This window comes from Numenius arquata, chromosome 1 (assembly GCF_964106895.1).
Source record: "Numenius arquata chromosome 1, bNumArq3.hap1.1, whole genome shotgun sequence".
In the NCBI taxonomy this organism is placed as follows: Eukaryota; Metazoa; Chordata; class Aves; order Charadriiformes; family Scolopacidae; genus Numenius; species Numenius arquata.
Genome location: NC_133576.1, coordinates 124,166,430 through 124,188,549, shown reverse-complemented (window position 1 = coordinate 124,188,549; position 22,120 = coordinate 124,166,430). Strand labels below are relative to the sequence as shown.

At 38.0% G+C, this 22,120-nt stretch overlaps 1 protein-coding gene across 2 annotated transcripts in view; it reads right to left on the bottom strand.

Annotated features, from left to right (window-relative positions):
- The window catches only part of GUCY1A2 (guanylate cyclase 1 soluble subunit alpha 2), a 154,940-nt gene that overhangs the window by 4,719 nt on the left and 128,101 nt on the right, over positions 1-22,120 (bottom strand). The window contains exons 8-10 of one of the 2 annotated variants that reach the window (XM_074145245.1): positions 14,589-14,624; positions 14,371-14,393; positions 6,925-7,106 (exon numbers count right to left, since the gene is read on the bottom strand). In XM_074145245.1, coding sequence (XP_074001346.1) covers positions 6,925-7,106; positions 14,371-14,393; positions 14,589-14,624 — 241 coding nt within the window. The remainder of the gene's footprint in view (positions 1-6,924; positions 7,107-14,370; positions 14,394-14,588; positions 14,625-22,120) is intronic. The other variant, XM_074145253.1, reaches the window with a different exon arrangement.

Sequence of the window (22,120 nt, the reverse complement as noted above, 5' to 3'; positions counted from 1 at the left end):
TTTAGCGTGCTCTAATACTTTGAGTTCCACCATGAGGGCTTCAGAGGACATATTGCCTGTGCAGCATCTGGAAACCTTTGAAACCTCCTCCCCACTGATGGGACTAGCGCTGCTGGACATGGCTAGCACAGGTTGTCACATCCCAGCAAACTTTTGAAATCCCAGCAAATGCAAGCAGGAGACGCATGTTCAGCTGCAGGAGCCAGGGACACTGCATAGTTTGTGGTGCTGAAATCCCTGTCTTTTCTCCCACCCTTTACACCAGGCTTGTCTTAAAAGCCACCTTCAGGTCATGCAGTCAGGCCAAATCCTTCCAGAGCCAACAGACAGTAAGGAGCAAGCAAGTGATGCTGGTGGTGATGCAGCACATCCTGTGCCAGGCTCCTCTGCTTGCTTGCCACTTGCTGTCCCCTGACCACAGGAGCCGGTCAGGAGTATTAGTCCCCAGAACAAAGTACAGCATCTCCACCTGCCTGCATGGTTTGCTCCCCTCGGTCTTCCTCAGGCCCTCCACAAAACATACAGTGGGTATACTATACATCACAGTTCCTGAGATCAGTGCCATGAACTGATATATATAGATATATAAAAAAAATGTATTATATAACAACCTTCAAATACATGTTCATATCTAATTAGATATGAGATTAATTACAGTACTTGCTGATTCAATAAACTATGTAACAGGAATGGAATATTCAAGTAAGGTATTAACAACAGCCAAATATTTATTCAGATTTGGTTCTCCATATATATACATTTTAACCTCTGTATAATGAACTTCCACGTACCATAAATAAAAGTCACGTTATGATAAGGTTTGGCTCGTGCAAATTGCATGAAGTTCAACCAAGCCAAGTGCAGGGTCCTGCACCTGGGACGTGGCAACCCCAGGCACAAATACAAGTTGGGTGGAGAATGGCTGGAGAGCAGCCCCGAGGAGAAGGACTTGGGAGTGCTTATGGATGAGAAGCTCAACATGAGCAGGCAGTGTGCACTGGCAGCCCAGAGAGCCAACCGTGTCCTGGGCTGCATCAGGAGAAGTGTGGCCAGCAGGTCTCGCGAGGTGATTCTGCCCCTCTACTCTGCGCTCGTGAGACCCCTCCTGGAGTACTGTGTCCAGCTTTGGAGTCCTCAACACAGAAAGGACATGGACCTGTTGGAACGGGTCCAGCGGAGGGCCACGAGGATGATCAGAGGGATGGAGCACCTCTCCTATGAAGACAGACTGAGAGAGCTGGGGTTGTTCAGCCTGGAGAAGAGAAGGCTCCGGGGAGACCTTATAACAGCCTATCAATACCTGAAGGGAGCCTACAGAAGAGCTGAAGAGGGACTCTTTGTCAGGAAGAGTGGTGACAGGACAAGGGGCAATGGTTTTAAATTGGAAGAGAAGAGATTTAGATTAGATATAAGGAAGAAATTCTTTACAGTGAGGGTGGTGAGGCACTGGAACAGGTTGCCCAGGGAAGTTGTGGATGCCCCATCCCTGGAAGTGTTCAAGGCCAGGCTGGATGGGGCTTTAAGCAACCTGCTCTAGTGAGAGGTGTCCCTGCCCATGGCAGGGGGGTTGGAACTAGATGATCTTTAAGGTCCTTTCCAACTCTAGCCATTCTATGATTCTATGATTCTATGAATTTGCTGAATCTGAGTCAAAAAAGCACCTACTCAGAACTGAACTTCAATGTAAACTTCTTTTAGGAAAGAAGTTTTGTATAGACCAAAATTTGAACAATATTTCTAAAAGAAATGCCATGCACTACAATAAAGAAGAATATGCACTTCCTTGTTAAATATAGTATGCACCAAGAAAAGCAAAGTGCCCGGGTCAGTCTTCCATAAATGTTACCTTTCACAGGGATAGCTATCAACAAAAGAAAAGGTTCTTTCTGCTCTACCTCTTAAAGAACTGTAAAAACTGTAGTTAACCTTGTTCACATCCACCAGTTAATTGGTACCATCAGGAAAATTTAATTAATGGCTTCCCAAACAGTTTATCAGAAGACTGTCTACTGCTGGATGGCTGAGCCCTACCTCTGTGGCAATAAGTGTCAGTCACTTCACCAGCTGGACATCTGGTGTCATACATCTGGTTTGATGACATACACCAGCTCATTTGTTTCCATATGAATTTAGATGATAAATTATTATGGCACTCAGAAATATTGGTAGGCTTCTCATAAAATACACCGTATAAAGATATGAATTTGCTATTGTAATGCAAAAAATCAGGCCCCTTGGTTCGAAATTTTAGTGGCTTTGAATTTCTCCCTCAGTTTCCATACATGCTAGAAAGACCAGGAGACTGAAAAAAAGCCTATGTCTGCATGGAATTAATTTCACATTGTACTTTTATTATTATTCTTTAAACAATGGAAGTTTGTGTATTGGTGATTTTCCTTCATACGGATCAATTCTAATAAAATTATGAAAGGACCAGCCTTGATTTTTTAATGCACTATCACATGCAGCTCAGCATGGTGAGTGTCTCTCTTTGACCTTTAATACTTTTATTTCGCACCCACCTAAGCAGAAGGAATAGTGGGTCTCTGCTCTTTGGGACATTAGAGAATTAGACTCAGTGAACAGGACTGCGCCATCACTAGTAAAAGGCCCCAGGCTTCACATTGATCTAACAGCGCTGGCCTCAGGACTTGTCTGGATTTGTCCAGGCTTAAGCTTTTTGTAGTGTTAGCAGTTGTCTAGCAGTCAGACTATTGCCTAAATATGTTTTAGCTTTACTTTAGCTGTGTGGAACTGCAGAGTAACATATATTACTAATTGACAGTGATCTAACACGGAGTTATTCTGTGTAGAGAAAACTACCTATAAATCTCAAATAAAAATGTAGTTTCACAAAGCAGAAGCACAGGCAGACAGCAGAGGCCCCAGGACTGTAATCACAAATCACAGTGACTACAGGGGTGCAGTCTCATGGAGGCAGATGACACCAGGATCAGAAAACCAAGAATAAACAAGTGTGTTTTGACTAGACCTTAATTAGACTAACAATAATTATTTGTGTCCATGTATAAGCTGTGTTCCCTTTCGACAGCTATCCCTGTCAATAGCTAAATTGCCTGTCCACCAATATGTCTCAGGAAAGCACACATGGTGAATTGACCAATATAAAAAGGAACACTTTTTAGAGGATGCTCAGAAATGAAATTTAAAATAATCTGAAAAGGCTCTTGGAAAGCAAATCCATTTGTTTATCCATATGAGGCAGAAAAAAAAATATATATGGATGTAGATATATATAGATGTAGATACAACCTGCAGAAAAAATAATATATAGAGAGATATAGATAAAGCCTGTAGGAAAAATCATATATATATAGATATAACCTGTAGGAAAAATAATTTGATTAAAATAAAAATCTATAAGGAGTTTATAGAAACACATAGTTTTAATTTTAAATGCTGAGGGGCAATTTAGGGAGGTGAACCAGCAGTAACCTCACTCAGCTCAATAAGGAGGTACACTTGGTTGCTCTCCTAAATCAGATAAGGACGTGGAATACAGGCTGTTCATCTTTGCCTAAGCTCAGGTCCCAGATGTATTGCCCAGCACATGATAATGGAAAGTATCTGTACCCAGTGCATGATGCCAGAAGCACCTTTTCCATAAGGGAAATACGTTCTGGAAAATACCAGAGGTGGAAAGAAGAGGAAAAAGAGAATTCATTTTTAAATACAGTTACTTGACAAATAGCAACAATTATGTTTACCTGCTTTTGATAACTGCTTTGAGATCCCCAGGCATCACATTGTAATACTATTAGGGAAACAGGATGAATGTAGGTATATTATATTAATATCTGATAAACATCATTATTCAAGGCTGAAACAAAGAATTAAAAAATATTTAATCTGTCTTCTGTTCTGAAGAAGAGTCTCATAAATCTCATTATGTTTCCTTCCTGAGTATGGAAAATAGGGTAATTTTATTCAATTCAGGATAATGTAGATGAATTAAATAAACCTTGAGCTAGATTTGCCAGTTTACTAAAGGAACAGAGAATGTGTTATTCTTCCATTCCTTCCTGACCACATGTTTAAACAGAGACCAGTGTGGGATCCTCTACTCCCTCTCCAGCTTCCATAGGCTTCACTGGAAGTTTTACCAACACTGTTCCAGTGCATTCATTTTACAATGCTCAGTGATTCAAAGCAAATGAAACGAAGCTCTGTAATCTTTCAGTCAAAAGACCTGACCTGAGCCAAGGGAACAAGATATTTTGACCGGAAGTGAGCTCTTATCCCCAACAGATTCAAAGGCCACCTTTGTAAAAGGTTCTGTTTCACGCTGCAGAGCTTTGCCCAGGAGGTGTAACTGGAGCAAGGCTGCCCCAGGTTCACTGCTGCTGCTAGGCAACACCACATCTTATAATTTTAGACTCTGAATCTTACATAGGCAGATTACAGGCTCACAGAGAAGCATCTGAAACCAATAATAGGCATTCTAAAGTGTGATTATAATTTGAATGCTGATGACGCTTTCTAATGCATAATCTGTACTGTAAAACGAAAGCTGATGTCAGACATGCTTCCAGTATCTGTATCCTCTGTAAGCACAGAACTTGTATCAGAATTTTCATCAGGGGGCATGGTAGAAACAAATATGTAATGATAAATGCCAGTAGTTTTAATTAATTGAAAATTCTGTTATTTTCATACTGATTGCAGAATTATCTACTTTGGAAAAGACTGCTTTTTTAAATAATAAAAATATTGAGTACACGGCAGCACAGTATGATCAAATAGAAGCATTTGATGGAATATAAGGTCAACTATAAAGACATTTCAGTTTGTGATGAATCACTTTATTTGGACACAGCAAATGATATACTCATGCAAATTATATTTAAGAAAAGTTTATTTAAGATACATCAGATGACTAGTTGCTTATTTGGATAGCACCAGTACATTACGTTCAAACCTCCTAGATCACCTTCAGAAGCTCTGAATAATTCTGCCCTATAGACTGTTTTGTCACTGCAGTCTCTCCTGGCCACTGTGTCAGCAGTGTCATTTCTTGACTTCTTCCCTGTCTGCTCTCATGCTCTCAACCACGCCAGAAGGTATGGTTTAAATCTAAGTGGCCTTATGCATATTTATTTATTTTCACTTATTATTTCCGAAGCATGTTAAATAAACAAGTTCATAGCCTTTTCATCATTACTTTTGGCCATTCATCTTCAATGATAACTGACTCTCATTCAAACAAATATTTTCTTGCCATTTCTCCTTCCTTTACCTGTAACCATGTGTCTAGCCTATTACTTGCACTTGAATCTCTCTGAATTGAGCACTGAATTTGTTCAGCACATAGCAGCAGATTTTTTACATAGCACAATAATGCAGATAACAAATACACAAACACCTGTATTTTGTTGTTTTGTTTTGCAATTTTATGTCATAGCATATAACATATAGTGACTGCATCATAAGTCACTTTTCTGCTATCTTCCCTTTTTGAAAGCAACAGTCTAAACTTATAACTTTCTAGAAGATAAGCCGAGACATGATGATCATATAAGGTGAAAGTTTGGCCATCCTGAAACGAATGGTCCTATTCCTACTGGATTTCTAGGATTAAAGGGAAGTGAGAAAAATTGTAGCCCACTTTTTGATACAACCTGGAAGATAAACAGGGTGAGAAAATCTGACTCATGTTATGCTACTAGGTCTTAGTAAGAATGCTCTCCCAGCCCATGCTACCCACAATTGACTTGTTACAGTTTGGTATGACCAATGGCAGCCAGGTAGAGATGAGACACAGACAAACAGAAGCCACCTTCTCTGTGCCACAATGTACTCAGAGTCAGGAAAAGGGCAACATAAAAGCACGGATTTCTAGCAAGCTCCATATACAAGCCCTCACACTGCCTTTCCAAACAGTCTTTTTACCAGCAACGTGATGAAAAGAAAACATAGAATCATAGAATGGTTTGTGTTGGAATGGGCCGTTAAAGGTTATCTTTTCCAGCCCCTCTGCAATGAGGGCTGGAATTTAAAATTCCATTTTAAATTTTAATTTACATAGATAGATATGGGGAAAAATAATATTAAGATTCACAGTTCTGTATAAGAAAGAAAAAAAAAAAAGAAAACTAGTATTGTTTGAGCAATTCCGTATAGATTAACCACAGAGAAACAGTCCCAAAGCTGTACTTCAGAAAATTACTTCAGATACAGAATGTCAGAAAAAGACTAAGATTGAGATCTGCCAAAAAAGTGACTACGTCAGTAGTAATCCAAGCAGCAGAAATTCTAATAGTCAAGCTGTCAAATTTGAACAGTAAGGAACACCTTTTTAATTTAGGAGCTGTTCCTCCTAACCAGATTTAATCAAGCCTTCTCTCTATTTGCATAATTTCTTCAAAGAGCTAAGGATAATGCTTTGCCATTTTCAATCTTTTTTCTTACATTAAGAAAATGCTTCTATCAAGTGTCTCTTTACAATGCTAAACAAGAAATTTTGTCTTCAAGAAGGCATAAAAACTTTTTGAAAGCTTGGCCTTGCTGGCAAAATTAAAGACTTTCTTCTGAGCCAGTGGGAATGTTCTTCTCTTCATCAACTGTTTCTAGTGGGTGGAACCCAAATCCTTAGCCTAAAGCTGTAATAGTGAAAAAAAAAAATATGGTGGTATGGGAGACGTATCCCACTTCTTCTGTTGCACATTCTTTTAGGCAGGAATGGTTGGCTGTCCTGTTGTGCTTCCTTGCCTCCACTGCTTGAGTTCTTTGGACATGAACATGGCAAACGAAAACCTGACAGCCCGATGCAACATCTCTTTCCAGTTGTTCTGGTGCCCTGCCAACTTTCTGTTGAAATTCATGTGTTGAGGATAGAGCATGTTCCAAGATCAAACTCAAAACAGGCGGAAATAAAAACAGTGCAAAAAGGCTAAGAGGACTTACTGGTATGTGGTTGGACTGACATTGATGCGGCGTGGGTGACTTCCTGACTCGAACTTGCTTGCAAGGGTGACATTGTTCCCAAAGAGGCAATAACGTGGCATTCTTACACCAACGACACCGGCCAGCACTGATCCTGAGTGAATGCCTATCCTCATCTGGAAAAACATGAGATCCGTGTCAGTCTGTCTCTCCTGTGCTGCCCACAGTAATGTCATTAGTACTTATTTAGACAACAGTCACAGCAACCCTTTCAAAGTAAAAAAACAAAACAAAACAAAACAACAAAAAAAACCAGCAAAGAAGAAAGAGTGAAGTGGAAGAAAACAGTCTCTCCCATTCCTCTAGCTTAAATCAGATGAAGTTAAAAAAAAAGAAGAACAAAAACATGGTTATCTTTTAGTAAAACCATTTTCTTTTCCTGTGCATGTTTGCTGGAGACCATGACAGTCAAAACAGGAATCACAAATGGAATAGGATGGGATGACCTTGAGTTACTGCAGTATCAGCCATCTGATTAAACAAATAGATACATTACAGAGGGTTATTTCTGCCACCACTTCTAACACAAGCTTTGAAGTAAGACTCAAATTTTCTCAAACTGGCAGAAAGAGTAGTAAAATGGTGTGAACGAATATGTTACTTTTATTTTCTTTGCATTTTTTTTGTTCCAAACTCCTCAAGGTCTAAGGTCTTTGTCACTTTGTCAGACTAAGAGATATTGCAACGGTGAAGATGCTGAAGATTAGGACACTAATTTTAAAAATAGTTTTATCTGCCCCAAAATAAGGAGGAATAAATCTCCAGAAAATTAAAAGAAACCCATGTGACTATTCTAGCAATCATCTCCTACAACTGCTGTCTCAGATGTGGTGATTACATTGATCTGTAATGCTTGGAGTCACCATCCAAGTTTCTTTCAGAGTGAATATCAGAGAACATTTATTCTGCATAAATTTTAGCAACCAACTGTGTTTGCCAAGAAAATCATTTTTACAAATAGGAAAGTCTTTTTCTCTTGCTAACATTAAAAAAATGAAATGAAGATATTTATACCTTGTGAGGATACTCTTACTCATGGCAACTGGACTGCTGCAAAATATAATAATGTGAGGAAAATAAATAGCAGCTGCTAAAACAGAGGGTCTGATGGGGTCTGAATGAGTGACTTAACTAATACTATACTCCATATGGTCCTTTGGCTTACTCAATTCACAGTTATCGCACTCTGCTTTTGTCTGTGAATCCCCCTTTTTTTTAATAATACAATACATATTTACTCAAATACAAATCAAAAAGTCTTTGTTAGCATTTTTTATGCTAAGAAAAATGCCATCATTTTATAACCTCAGTTATACCCTTGTGGCGTATATTGGTATATATTGGGGTGTACGAACACGTGGGACCCCATATTATTTCACTGACTATAGTTCTTCCCATGTATCCAAGACTTCTACCATGCAGCTAAGCACCCTTTTCAACTTTTTTCCTCTCTTATATGTCACAGACAATGGGTATAGCATTATATCTGCTATACACTAAGCCCATTTGTAACCTAAGAACATGTTGTCCTGCATTCAATATGATACCACTTACAACATTCCCATAGGCAACATAAAACCTTCAATCTTCACAATAATGCTGTTAATTACCAACTAGGATTTTTTAAAAAAAAATCTGTGAATAAATAGCACTTGAATTTAATTGAGCTTTCAAACCTTTACTATAGTTTGGAAGGCAGCTACCGAAGTACATCAAACACTCTATCTTATAGAGCTGGGAAGCACCCACAAACTTGCTTCAGCTGTGAACATCAGTGCAAAGCCATCACATCCACATTATTTTGGTCATATTTTGGGGCATGGAGATTTCCCATTTTTGCCACAACATACATTTGAACTCCATTGTTCATTTCCAGAAAAAAAAGGGCTCCTGCAGTCAAGAAGTGAGCAAACAGTCCTTTTGCATATTAGTGAGGTCAGTACCTGCCCTCAGCAAAAGAAAATGAGCAGAAAGTCTTGTTCACACAACAGCAAGTATGCTGTCACCTTTCAATAAATAAAAAATATTTACAATTTTTTGTTTCTGTGAGATGGGAGAAGGATTAGTTATTTTGTACACAATTTTAAGAACAGAGGTAATGTTACCTATTTGTTCCACTACTCTTCACATTCATTTAAGAATCACAGATAAACCACTTGCTTTGACCTTTGCTAGGGTAATTCAAGCACATGGGAAGGCTGAATTGAAACTATAAGAAAAAGCACTAGCTTTATTTTGCTGTTGGAAGGCAGGACTGAGAATATACATTCAAGTGGAAGGAAAATCCAGGAGGAAAAAATGTTCCAATATGTATTGGGTTTGCATGACAAGGTTTTGGTAGTGGGGGGCTGCAGGAGTGGCTTCTGTAAGAAGCTGCTAGAAGCTTCCCCCATGTCCGAGAGAGCCAATGCCAGCAGGCTCCAACACAGACGTGCTGCTGGTCAAGGCTGAGCCCATCAGTGATGGTGGTAGTGCCTCTGGGATAATATAGTTAAGAAGGGGAAACAGTTGCTGCACAACTGGGCAACTGCAGCAGCCAGAGGAGAGGAATGAGAATGTGAGACACACAACTCTGCAGACACCAAGGTCAGTGAAGAAGGAGGGGGAGGAGGTGCTCCAGGCACCAGATCAGAGCAGAGATTTCCCTGCAGCCCATGGTGAAGACCATGGCGAGGAAGGCTGTCCCCTTGCAGCCCATGGAGGTTCACAGTGGAGCAGATATCCACCTGCAGCCTGTGGAGGACCCCACGCCAGAGCAGGTAGATGCCCAAAGGAGGCTGTGACCATGTGGGAAGTCTGTGCTTCTGGCAGGAGCAGGCTCCTGGCAGGACCTGTGGCCCTGTGGAGAGAGAAAAGCTCAAACTGGAGCAGGTTTGCTGGCAGGACTTGTGACCCTGTGGGGGACCAATGCTGGAGCAGTCTGTTCCTGAAGGAGCACCCTGTGGAAGGGACCCACATTGGAGCACTTTGTGAAGAGCTGCAGCCCCTGGGGAGGACTCACGTTGGAGAAGTTCATGGAGAACTGTCTCCCATGGGAGGGACCCCATGCTGGAGCAGAAGAAGAGGAGTGAGGAGTTCTCCCCTGAGGAGGAAGGAACGGCAGAGACAAAGTGCGATAAACTGACCACAACCCCCATTCCCCATCCTCCTGCACCAGTCGGGGGAACGAGGTAGAGATATTAGGAGTGAAGTTGAGCCCGGGAAGAAGAGAGGGGTGGGAGGAAGGTGTTTTAAGATTTGGTTTTATTTCTCATTATTATGCCTGTTTGGTCTGTGACATTAATTGGTGAGTGATCTCTCCCTGTCCTTATCTCAACCCACCAGCTTCTCATTATATTTTTGCTCCCCTGTCCAGCTGAGGAGGGGAGTGACAGAGCTTTGGTGGGCAGCCAGGGTTCAATCCACCACATGAGAAAATGAAAATTACTTTTGCAATATATGCAATGAAAGCTAAATTTTTTGTTGGTTGTTTTTCTACTTTCACTCTTGAAGGACTTCCCTTTACATGGCCACATAGTATTTTGTCATTCAGTACTTTGGTGACAGAGGATTTTCAAAGGATTTCCAAATCCATCAGTATTTCCAAATTCTCAGTAGCAAAAGTTTAGTCTCCTTTGACAAACCCAAACCCCATTCACACAGTAAATGCTTTCAAGATCTTTTCTCATGATTGTCTCAAAAAGACACTGGGGAAATGGTCTTTGTGGTTATAATTTTTCTGCCTGTGCCAAGGAAACCAGTTGCAGATGTTACACTGCCAGACTTGCTGAAAAAAAGTACAAGCTGCTATACCACCCTTAATATCACATATTTTCCTTTGCAAGGTTAGGTGAATGAAGCAAAAGCCATGCTAACTTCCACAGAAAAACTGAGGTTTGGAGCAAAAATAAATGGATATTTAAAATTTCATTCAGGAGGATACAGGTTAGATCTTCTGTGAACTGCTTGACTTTCAGAAGGGATGAGACAGAAGAAGAAAGGAGACAGCTTTTCTATTTAACATAGTGTGTATCTAAAGAGATTTTTAAAACCTTTGGTTTGGCTGAGTACATAACATTTTGTGTTCTGTAATATCTTTGATTTTTTTAATAAACCTGTTCCTACAATAGCAAAGGTAGATGTTTTCACAAACAAAGGTTAAACTACATAGAGCTACCAATAAGAGTGTCAAAAAATGGTTTTCATTGGGTGCAAGAAAGTTAATGTAGGTTTTCTTATCAAACCATATAGAAAAATGCCTGATACAAGACAAAATTGCACCAAGAACGGCTTGCAATAGATCTCCACTTACGTTTCCTTATATGGGTCTTTACAAGAAAAAGCCCGCAACACTGATGCAGATGCCATGAAGTATTCCTTAGTGTGTCTTTTTATATTAAGAATAACCATTATATTGGTCATATGTTACTTTTTAGTGAAATATGTTTTTCATAAAGATGCCTTTTCAAGATTTTATTTCATCTGCAGATAAGTTAGCCTGGTTTTTTCCTCATTAAGTGGAAAAATGTTGTGTTAATAGCTTAAGCATTTTTTTTAAGAAGGAAGAAAATGTGTGATCAAGTTATTAGCAACAAGATACTTATTGGTGCATATCAACCTCTCACATTAACTTTGCAGAAAAAGAAAACCTGGCTAGAGACTTAGAACAATAACAACAGTTATATATGTACAGTTATAGTTCCCAAGCTATATTGTATATGCAGCCCTTATCAGTGCTTTCCCAGAAAAGTTACCATTACATATTATTAATAAGATATGAAATGCAAATTAGATGGCCACACTAGGATGCATTATTTGTCTATAATAATCATATTTTTCATTTATGTTCTTTAAATATATGTGTAATATACTATCACACTGAAATTCAGCATTTCTAATAAAATGTATGCTCTTCATCTGTGCTGACTGCCCCTTTATCTGCCCTTAATTATTTGGCTAATGATAAAAAGGCAGCATATAACTGAGACCAAAGGTTCAGAGGCATCATGCCTACAAATGGAAAGACAGCTCTTTGAAAACTATCACATAGAGAAGATAGCTGTGGGAAAAAAAACAAAACAAAACATAACAAAACAAAACAAAACAAAAACCAACAAACCAACCAGAAAATACTAGACCCCCATAGTTAAGGAACACTGAAGAGATGGACAAAGGCAAAAGACATTTTTAGGGGAAAACACTGGAAGGCACAATGGGGAATGAAACATGAACAGGTGTGAAAAAGAGCAAGTGACCTGCGAGAAGCCTTTTAGATAAAGAGGAGCAAATTGAACTGGCTGTAATGGAAAGATTAAGAATGGAAAATGACAGGAAGAAGAAAGATTAATTAATTTCATCTTTGCAGCAGCTGTGGCAATAGTGAGGTGGGGAAAAGCTGACGTGTCAGAGGTGTAAAAGAAAAGCAGCCTGCATTGATTGATGGAGGATGAGAGGAAAGACATAGCTATGTGGAAAGGAAAAGAAGCTTCCAAAATTCTTAAAGAAAATGTAGCAGTATTTGGATATTGCCTACAGGATCAGGCACAGGGAGCGGAAAAGGTGAATACCAGATGGGAAGGATAGTGGTTTTGTATAATAGTGATAGATAAAGAAAGTTCATAAGGAAAGATAAGGAGCACTGGAGCTATGGTCATCCTCTGATGGGGAAATGTGCAGAAGTGGTATCAATGAGAACTGATAGTGCGGACTGGACTGAGAGAGAAAAGTCAAAACCAAACAGGAACAGGGATGATAAAAATATTTTGGTTTTCTGAAATGAAATCCTATTAATGTGTTTTTCTGATGTAGTGAATCTTAGAAGAGTTGTGTGTTACCCCTTAACACCTCATGCCAAAGCATGATTTTTCTTTTTTATGGGTAAAAGTGCTGAGTTTTGTTTTGTTTTTATCTGCTGTTCAGTTTCCATCACTTCCGATATCTTCAATGCCTTCTTTGGCACCATATTGAAAACCGTATTCCTCCATCAAAATAAAGCCTATTTCAAGTGAGATGAAAGTAAATGCAACATTGAAAACTCACAACCCATCTACACTAAGTTTATGGTGAAGAGGCACAAATATTTTATAAAGAATAAAGGCATGTAGTGCCATGCCTGAAGTAAATTTCATCATTGCTAATTTATTCCTTGATAACTTTTTCAGTTAATCAGTATGTTCACAGTAAGCAAATCCAGTAATTTGCTTTATGCTCAAAGCTGTTGAGCTTTTTCTCTTTTGAAAACCTGTTGAAAAATACATTCTCCTTTCCCTCTCCTCATTTCCCCACAAAATTTTCGTGGAAAAAAAACTCTGACATTAAAATGCAAGTGGAAGGACACCATTCTACAGTCTGAGAAGTAGTATTTGTCTCCTCAAGAACATTTTATAAAACCTCCTCAAATCTAAGATTTTGACCAATATATGTCTGTATGTTAATAACCAAGAGAACACATTAAAACCCATATTTCCCTTCAGTCAAAACTGAGACACTCAATACAAGACCTAAAAATACTTCCTTTATTAATTAGACCACAAAACAATGGTTCAAATTGTAATGATTCCTGAAAGGAAAATTAACTGGTTTTTTTTAATTATTCTTCAAGCTTCTTATGTACATGATGTTGTGGAAAAGTGTCTGCAATCTTGGTTAAGGGCTTACAAACCTATTTTCAAAGCATAACCCGTGCTTAATTCAGAAGAGGAGAAAAGAGACCTCAGAGACATCTTTCCTGATAGGCAACAGCATGAAGAATTGCATAAGGACATGACAGTGAAGAAAGATTTCTGCATTGAAAAGAAAAGGCTCTTTGTGGACAGTATTGAAAGCCAGAGTAGGAAAAAAAAAAAAAAAAAAAAAAGAGTGTGTGGATACCTTTCTTTTTGTTTGCCAGTAAAGAGTAGTTGATGTTACAACATGCAAGCAGACTTTCCAAAGGTGCATGTAACCTGTCTTCTGATAAGCACAAGGCAAAAATACATGCTTATTTCTTCTTTGCAACCAGTAATTTTTAGTTCAGGGATTTCCTGAGCCAAAAAAAATCCTTTTTGTAGAGGAAAGGTGTTTGTTGTTCACAGTTCCTCCTCAAATATATAGCATAATATTTCATGGGAGTGGTAGCTGTACACATTCTTCCCACCACACACATACAGAGAAGGACCTTAATAAACAGTTCTCACACTCAGAAAAATATGCTCCCATGGTAGAAAGAGAAGTCTCAGATTGCCTCATGGCTTAACTGCATCCAGGACTCAAAATTCATTTTCAAAGAACTGCCTGCCTTACACAGACCTTGAGCTGAAGAAGTGAGGGCAGGCTGGGAAGTAGGTGAGACAGTTTAGAAAGCAACCACATGCAGAAGTAATCCCCCACTCAGCCAGCCTGGAGCATTTCAAGTGTTAATAGAGTGACTGACTGGCAGCTGCACAAGACTTTGTGCTGAGCTGGTAGCAGAGCTCAGGGCTGATACAAGGCAGTAGCTGTATGGAAATATTCACAAGCACATGGATGTCCCAAGACAGCAAAGCATTTAAATACAATAGGAAGTGTTCTGCTGGATCAGGACTTTTGACATCAGGTTCAATAATGTAGGTGGATATCTGTACACTACCATTTATGAGACAAATAAAGCACTTTCTGCCCTAACATACCGAGTGATACTCTGAAGTCCTTTAGTAAGGGACCTTCTCCCTTCTGTCCTGGCAGCTGCCTTCAGAAAGGAGAATGTCACCTCTCACAGAACACTGTAGCTATTAGTCCGTGATGCAGTGCCAGATCCTTTCAAACAGAATGTGCCAAATTCTGAAAGATGCTATCTGCTCTAATATTTTGTAGCAGCTTCTACAACAGTGCTATCTCTGAATCTCAACATATGCCTTACACAGGGACATTTATTTGTAAGATTTATTAACACAAAATAGACTCTACAGACCTCAGAGCTCTAAAATCAGGGCCACACACTGGTGAGTCAATGTGCCTTTCTGCTCCTTCAAAGAGCTGCAAGTTGACAGGACTGACAGCTATGCCCTGACATATGCTTTAGTGTGTGGGTTATCTGTATTCTTAGATAGATTTATAAATATCACAGTGTCGTTCTGGAAAGGGACATATGACAGTACAGCTCACTACAGAATTGTTGCCAAGGAACAGACCTGCTCAGAGGAAAATTTAGATCACTTTGAATTTAACAAGGTGCTCTATAGAACTAAACTACAGGATATATTTCCCCCATATTTGAACAACGTTTAGAGAAATGAACACTTAGCTTTTTTCTAATGAGAATTTCCTAGATTTCTTACTCATAGACTTAGAATTACTCAACCTGTCTGAAGCAAAAGACATAGAAAATTATACAAGGACAATGAAAAATACAATAATAAAGTAACAGACTGAATTCTTTGGGATCAATAAAGCCATTATAATAGTTACTGGGTAAAGCAATCATGTTGTTTGTGTAAAAGACATACAACTAAATTATAACCAATGTGATGCACATTACATATGTACATCCCGGGACTACAGTCTTGGCATACAGTCATCTCTACTGAATGTGGAACAAGGAGCTACGAAACATTTCTACATAAAGAAGCCCCAGACTCGAAGGATGAAATTTCTTTTCTCTTTCCATTTAAATTCTTCCACTGTCATCTAAGTCAGCCATGCTTTGAATAGTGGTTGGATTAGATGACCTCCAGAGGTTCCTTGCAACTTCCTTTATACCATGATTCTACATTTCATACCCTGTGATGAAAACTTATACCCCTGTGAGTCTTCATGAGCAGTATGAAGTAGACGTAGATGAAGTAAAAATCAAACCCAAAGACTCAGACTAGTTTTGTGGGCTCACTAGTTCTAGCACCAAAGGAAACTTTATATTGGGGTAAGGTTTTTTGGGGGCCAAATTCTATCCTGAGGCATCACATGAATTCACTGTGGTATTGCTCAGGGTCTAGGTTAGAAGATGATGTGGGTCATCTGTAAGAAAACACCTGACCAGAAATGATTTACTGGGGGATGAGGGGAGTATAAACCATGTAAACGAGAATTTCTAGAGTTGCTGAACAAATGAATAAGTCCTATATCTTTCCCCTAAGATCCCAAAGAAAAGACGTTAATGTTAATGTGCTTCTTCATAAGCTGCTTCTCTCTCACCAATAAAATGTTGCATTTCATTGCTGATATAGCATTTAATCAAAAACATTTTTTATTGTTTTCTTTGAATAGTAATTTCCACAGCAGGAATTTAATTACTATGTGAATCTGTGTGTTCAAGCACTTAAAAAAGAGCTAATCATTCAAGCAAGCCCACATAGCAGTGGAGGATTTTTCCCAGCCTCCTCTCCACTGACACCCAAAAAAGAAAAAAATTCATCAGAAAGTTCTGTTTGATCCTTAGTGTAGGAGGACATCTTTGCCTCACAGTGCCATCATATGACATATATTGAATGGATTGGGTGATATTTTAACAAGGATAAATGACACATGCTCAAAATATTTAAGGGAACAAAAAAACTGTATGGAAAAAAAAAAAAGTTGGTCATAAGGGTTTTAACCTTAAGAAACAGCCTTCGATACTTTTGCTAATTTAGTCATTTAAGGTAGACTTCGTCTAATTTCAACCACCTAGACGTTAGGCAGCCCATTAAGTAGACTCCTTCTAAACCAAGGAGGTAAATAACCTTAAGGATGCAATTCTTCACACTCCAAAATTGGCACCAAGGAAGGGCTGGATCAATCACTCCTGCAGGTGTCTAACCCACTTGGTGGAAAAGAGAGGGACATTTAATGGTACGCTTAGCCTGGACACCTCGTGCACAGACAGTTAGAGATAGGTGAGAGGAATCCAACCCTCTGACTGGCAAAGTTGACACATTTCATCTTTGCTGAAAATGAGCTACACTCCTGTGCATAAATGACCAAAGAAACAGGTGTTGATAGACAAAATCCCATCAGAAGATCACTCTATTTGTAGAAAAGCAGAAATTTCTTCAGATATTTTAACATAATGGTCTTTGTATCTAGCCTGCAATCTTTGAAATTGTAAAATGAAGTGATCTTTCAATGAAAAAGTCACGCTTCATTTTTTGACATATACATTTTTTGACAATAATACATGCTTTTATGCATATATGAAATTCATGTTGATCTGCTTTGAGAATAACTTGGAACTAATCAACAAGAATCTACTGCATAACAGCTTTAAAATCCACAGAAGCCATTGACATATAAGAATCTTACAGGTTTACTACTAGAAGCAACCTTATCTAGCCTCTGTACAATAATGATGCATCTGTCACTGAGACAAACGTAATCAAGACAAAAGATTGATTAAACCCCCTCCTCCATATGGACACAGTAGACATAACATAAAAATCAATGGGCCAGGTTTTGCAAGGATGCCTGTTCGTAAGCTGGGAAAGATGTAGAGACTAGATCCTTTAGCACCTCTCGAGCTAACAAAAAATATATCCAATTAATTATAGTCAAATACTGGAAAAAAGTCAACATGTGCCTTCTTTTGAAATACAGTAAATCAAGGAATGACCACATGGAAAGATAAAAGTCTAAAACATCCCAAGCTGTGCATAAGGAGTGCTTAGTGTTGCAAGTTATAAAAGCTAAAAAATAGTTTTCTTCCTCGAGAAGAAACTTAGGACGTGGCCATCATCATAGAGATTTGAATACTAAGTATCCAGCATGATCACTCTTTCTCATACGTAGCTAAAGGATAAATTAGCTTGTAAAGTACAGAAAGGTTCCATATGACAGCTGGGACATACAGATACTTTATACCATATACATTCCAGTGTTAGAACAGCTCACAGTATTAGACCATCCTTACGCATCTCACTCATCTCTAAAACAATAATGATGCTGTATTCCTTTGTTTGTTCATCAGTCAATTTTTAAGAACTTAAATTTCTAAAGATTTAACACAAGAGAATATAAGAGCAATATTACCCTCCAGAGCTGGCAGGTAATGATTAGCCTAACAGGCAATGGCAATTGTATACAAAGAGAAAAGAGGCTCTGTGATTGTACAGATCCTACAACAAGACTCTAAGACTTCACCTTAGCTATAATGGGGAAGAGTTTTGTTAACACTCCTTACTGGCCATTGTACTTCACTGTCACGGAGCTTCAGATTTATGCAGGGAAAGTGAATTTCCTCCTCAGTGAAATCAAAACACACATTCGCATATAATGATTTTTTGGAAGTCTGTCAGCCAGGCAAATCCACTGAGTTGAGAAAAACTACTTCACACAACAAAGGGAATGAGCATGAAGAGAAAGGGTGCTGGTTTTCACCGAACTGAGGATTTTCGCAAAGCATTCACAGACTCTCATGATTCATGTATAGCCAGCACTTCAGCAGGTTGATCAAACTTCCTTGACACCACAAAACAAGTATAACAAAAGCTAACATCAGAACTGGGAGAATATTCTGTACAGATCTGTTACCTTCACTGAAAGTCTAAGAAATTTGTAAATAAAATGGTTAATGAAATCAACGAAAAATAACTCTGTAACTCATGTAAATTGTAACATTTTTTATTCCTACACTCAAGTTGCAAATCTACAAGCAATGCCTGATGATTATTGCATGTCAGGTGTGCCATGAATGGAAATGAGTTACTATTTTGCTGTTTGTTTCAACTGCTTTAGATAAAATTGTTAACTGCACTGCGAGTTTAAGAATATTTAGGAAATTTGAATGTTACACTGTTTTCATGACTAGAAAGATTTCAAGCTTATTTTCAAAGCAATTAGCAGATGAAGACTTGATGATGTCAAGAATATGACAAAATCCAAACACATGGAGACAGTTCAGCAGATCCATTTCAGATGAAGGTGAATCACTTAGGGAAGGAAAGGCTTCAATGTTCAGTCTAACAACTTTCCTTCACTTCATTCAGTGATCTCTCTCTGTGTCTCACACTTGCCCGCTCCCCATCCCCCGAGACACACTGATAAACAACAAAGCATGGGAACACATACATCTGTTTTTAGTTTGAGCATTCTGTAAAAAATTGCAATCATAATACATATATTATAATAATTCTTCTTATATATTTTATGCATTTTGCAAATACAAAAATCAAAACATGTTAATATGCTTAGTCGAGATGACCTCCACTCATCTTCACAAACTTTTATCAACTAATTTATTTTTCTATAATCCACAAAAATATACACACACAAATAAAAGCATATTTGTGCTTTTATTTGTGTGAGTGAGAAGGACCAAAAAAGAAAAAGAGACTTTAAGCCTCAATTATCCTTGCATGCTCTTTTGAAAATCACTAGACAAATTAAACACTAATTTAGTTTTGGATGCAGTAGCAGATGATAGCATGGCATATCTATAACTTCATTGTTTGTCACTGCTGCCCAGCCAAACTTTAATGCCGCTAATTGGGCGAATTTGGCAGCTGAAGCACACAGATGCCTAGCCCTAGATTTTGCTTATCCAGCATTATCATTACTTGCTCCTTTCCCACTGTTGCTCTTGTCTGATTGTGCTTTATTTGGAACTCTTCCAGTCAACTTCTTCACACAAAGCCGTATCTCTTGGTTCAACCTTTGTAGCTGTGAACTCCTTTACCTTTTAGTCCTGTTCTTTACACCTTTCCTTCCAAATGCATGCAAGATATATTTTCATGGAAAGAGTCCCTTTCTCTGGTACCCTATGTTTTTCATACCCTACATATATGTCATATATGTAACTAATGTAATTGAAAAAAAAAAAGGAGTAAAATACACAAGTTCTTCTCTCACAAAAAGCAACCAACTCAACAATCCTTCTCCCTTAAATTGCTAATAAAAAATAAAACATATTTGTGTTTAAAAATTAATTCTTGTATCTGATGGTTAATGTCAGAAAAGCAGAAAGAAGCAGCAACCATTTGAATTACCTGAAATAAAGCGTAATGTCCACAGTAAGAAAACAAGAAAAAAGGATGAGTGGAAACTGATCTTTACATTAATGGGTTTGTTAAAATGAACATTAAAATTACTGACAATAATATGGACTTTTCATTAAGATAATATTTTTTTAGTAGGTTATCTGCAGAGAGCATGCAGCCAAGACAAGCAAAAAAATTAGCTACCAACCTTACTAATAAAATAATATTTCTTTTAAAATCAGTAAACAGCAGAAATGACACTGGAAAGCTAACTATAGCTATGATTATCTATAGAAGAAAAAAAAGAAAACTATTGTTGATATTATTGCTTCAAAGTCTATCTTTTAGCCTTAATAAATTAAGGGAAAACAGTTGGAGAGAAAGAAATCATTAGACATTTCAGTGACCCTTGCTGCAGTTTGGTGAAGATTAAATCATGTCAGTTTAATCATTTTTATTTGTATTTAACTTGAGTTGAAATTAAGTGGATAAATGAAATAAGGTACATGAAATATGCCTGAACTTCATCTTGCTTGTTCTTGTGCCTAGTAAATAAAAATAAATTATGCTGAATTTTATTTACTGTATTCGTTAATGATCTGCAATAAACAACACACACTTGAAATTAACTGATCATAAAAACTGAATGCATCTAGAAATAAACTCCAAATTAAAAATACACAATACAAAAGAGAAAATTGGAGAATTCTGTGTAACGTCTCCTGAGTGAAGACCAAAATGAACTTTAGTTAACATGCAATCTGGTCACGTAAAAAAAGTAATATGAAGGGGGTGCATGAACATCATATGACACTTTAAATAGTTCCTTCCTGCAGAATTCTAGTTCAACTGCACAAAGAATATTAAGTTAAAACCTAGGTACTGTCAACAGGAGTGATTTCTAAAAAGATCAACAATCTGTTCAGATCCTTGAAAGGATTTGTTTAAGGGGGAAAACTAAAAAACCCATAAATATTCACAGCTTGGCTAAGTATTACTCAATAGGGAGAACATGATAATCATCTACAAATATCTACAAGGTGTTAATGTCAAAGAGGGAGCTATGGCAGATGGGGACACAACCAGAAATAATAAAATGGAAATGAAGACATAGATGAATATCCAGCTTCCTTAGGCCTAAATAGAGTATATTAACAGTAGCAACAGTAGCTGTGCTCAAGATGTACACCAAAGTCAAGACAGACTCTTATTGGCATATCAGGATCTAAATCTACATTTGGTCTTTCAAATCACATACAGAGGAGGCATTCAGTCTGTGGAACAAAATCAGCCCAAGTGAAAACCTCAAAATGCATTGAGTGTAGACCTAAGGGCCTCAGCACAAACTCCATCAACCCAGTGATTCTTTTCTGTTGCACTGATCTACTTGATAAGCAGGCACACCTATTGGATCATCAGTGGCAGGGGAAAGAGAGCAAAACGTAACATTAGCCAGCCAAACCTATAATCGTGCATTTAAAAATTTACTTTCTAAAATTCTAATCAGCAACTGACACTTTATAACAATTAATTAATTACTAAGTAAAAATATTATGGCTATATTAGAAATGTTCAGGACTTAAATGTAAAATGAAAACAACGACATCTTTAATTAGAGTAGTAAGGCCCATAAAATTAAGAGATTCACTTACATAAAAACGTTGTGATGAACCTTGAATGAAATCAGTCAAAACACATTTAAGATTTCTCATTGCAAGACTGTTTAATCCCAGAAGCTTCCCACATTAAGGGTTTGGCTTCATACATTTCAAAGCTGTAGCACTTTAAATTCCAATTACTTCATAAAAGGTAGGCAGTGTGTGTACAAAAGATACTTGCAACAATAGACTGCATTACGGTGTGTCTCAAAGCTCACTATAAAGCAGCTACTACAGTGGACTGTGTCTGATAACTCACCACAATTTTTCTTTATTTGGTACTACTTAGAAATTGATCTTGGTTTGTAAGCAAATTCAGGGAATCCTAATGCACTTCTAATAATCCCCATGGGAAAGATGAATAATGTTCAGACTACGTCTTCCACAGACACCATTCCCCATTGTAGAAATGTGGGAAGAGTAATTGAAACTCCTTTCCTCTTCTCTGAAGTCAATTAATTATTTTCTATAAAAATAAACATGGGCTTTCTTCATATCAGCAACCATCCAAATTCATGTAGCTGAACTTATTACGCAAATTTGAGCAAAGGGAAGTAAATCTTCTCCTTTAAAGCATACACTTCATTAATGTCTGTCTAAATCATAGAACAGTGTACT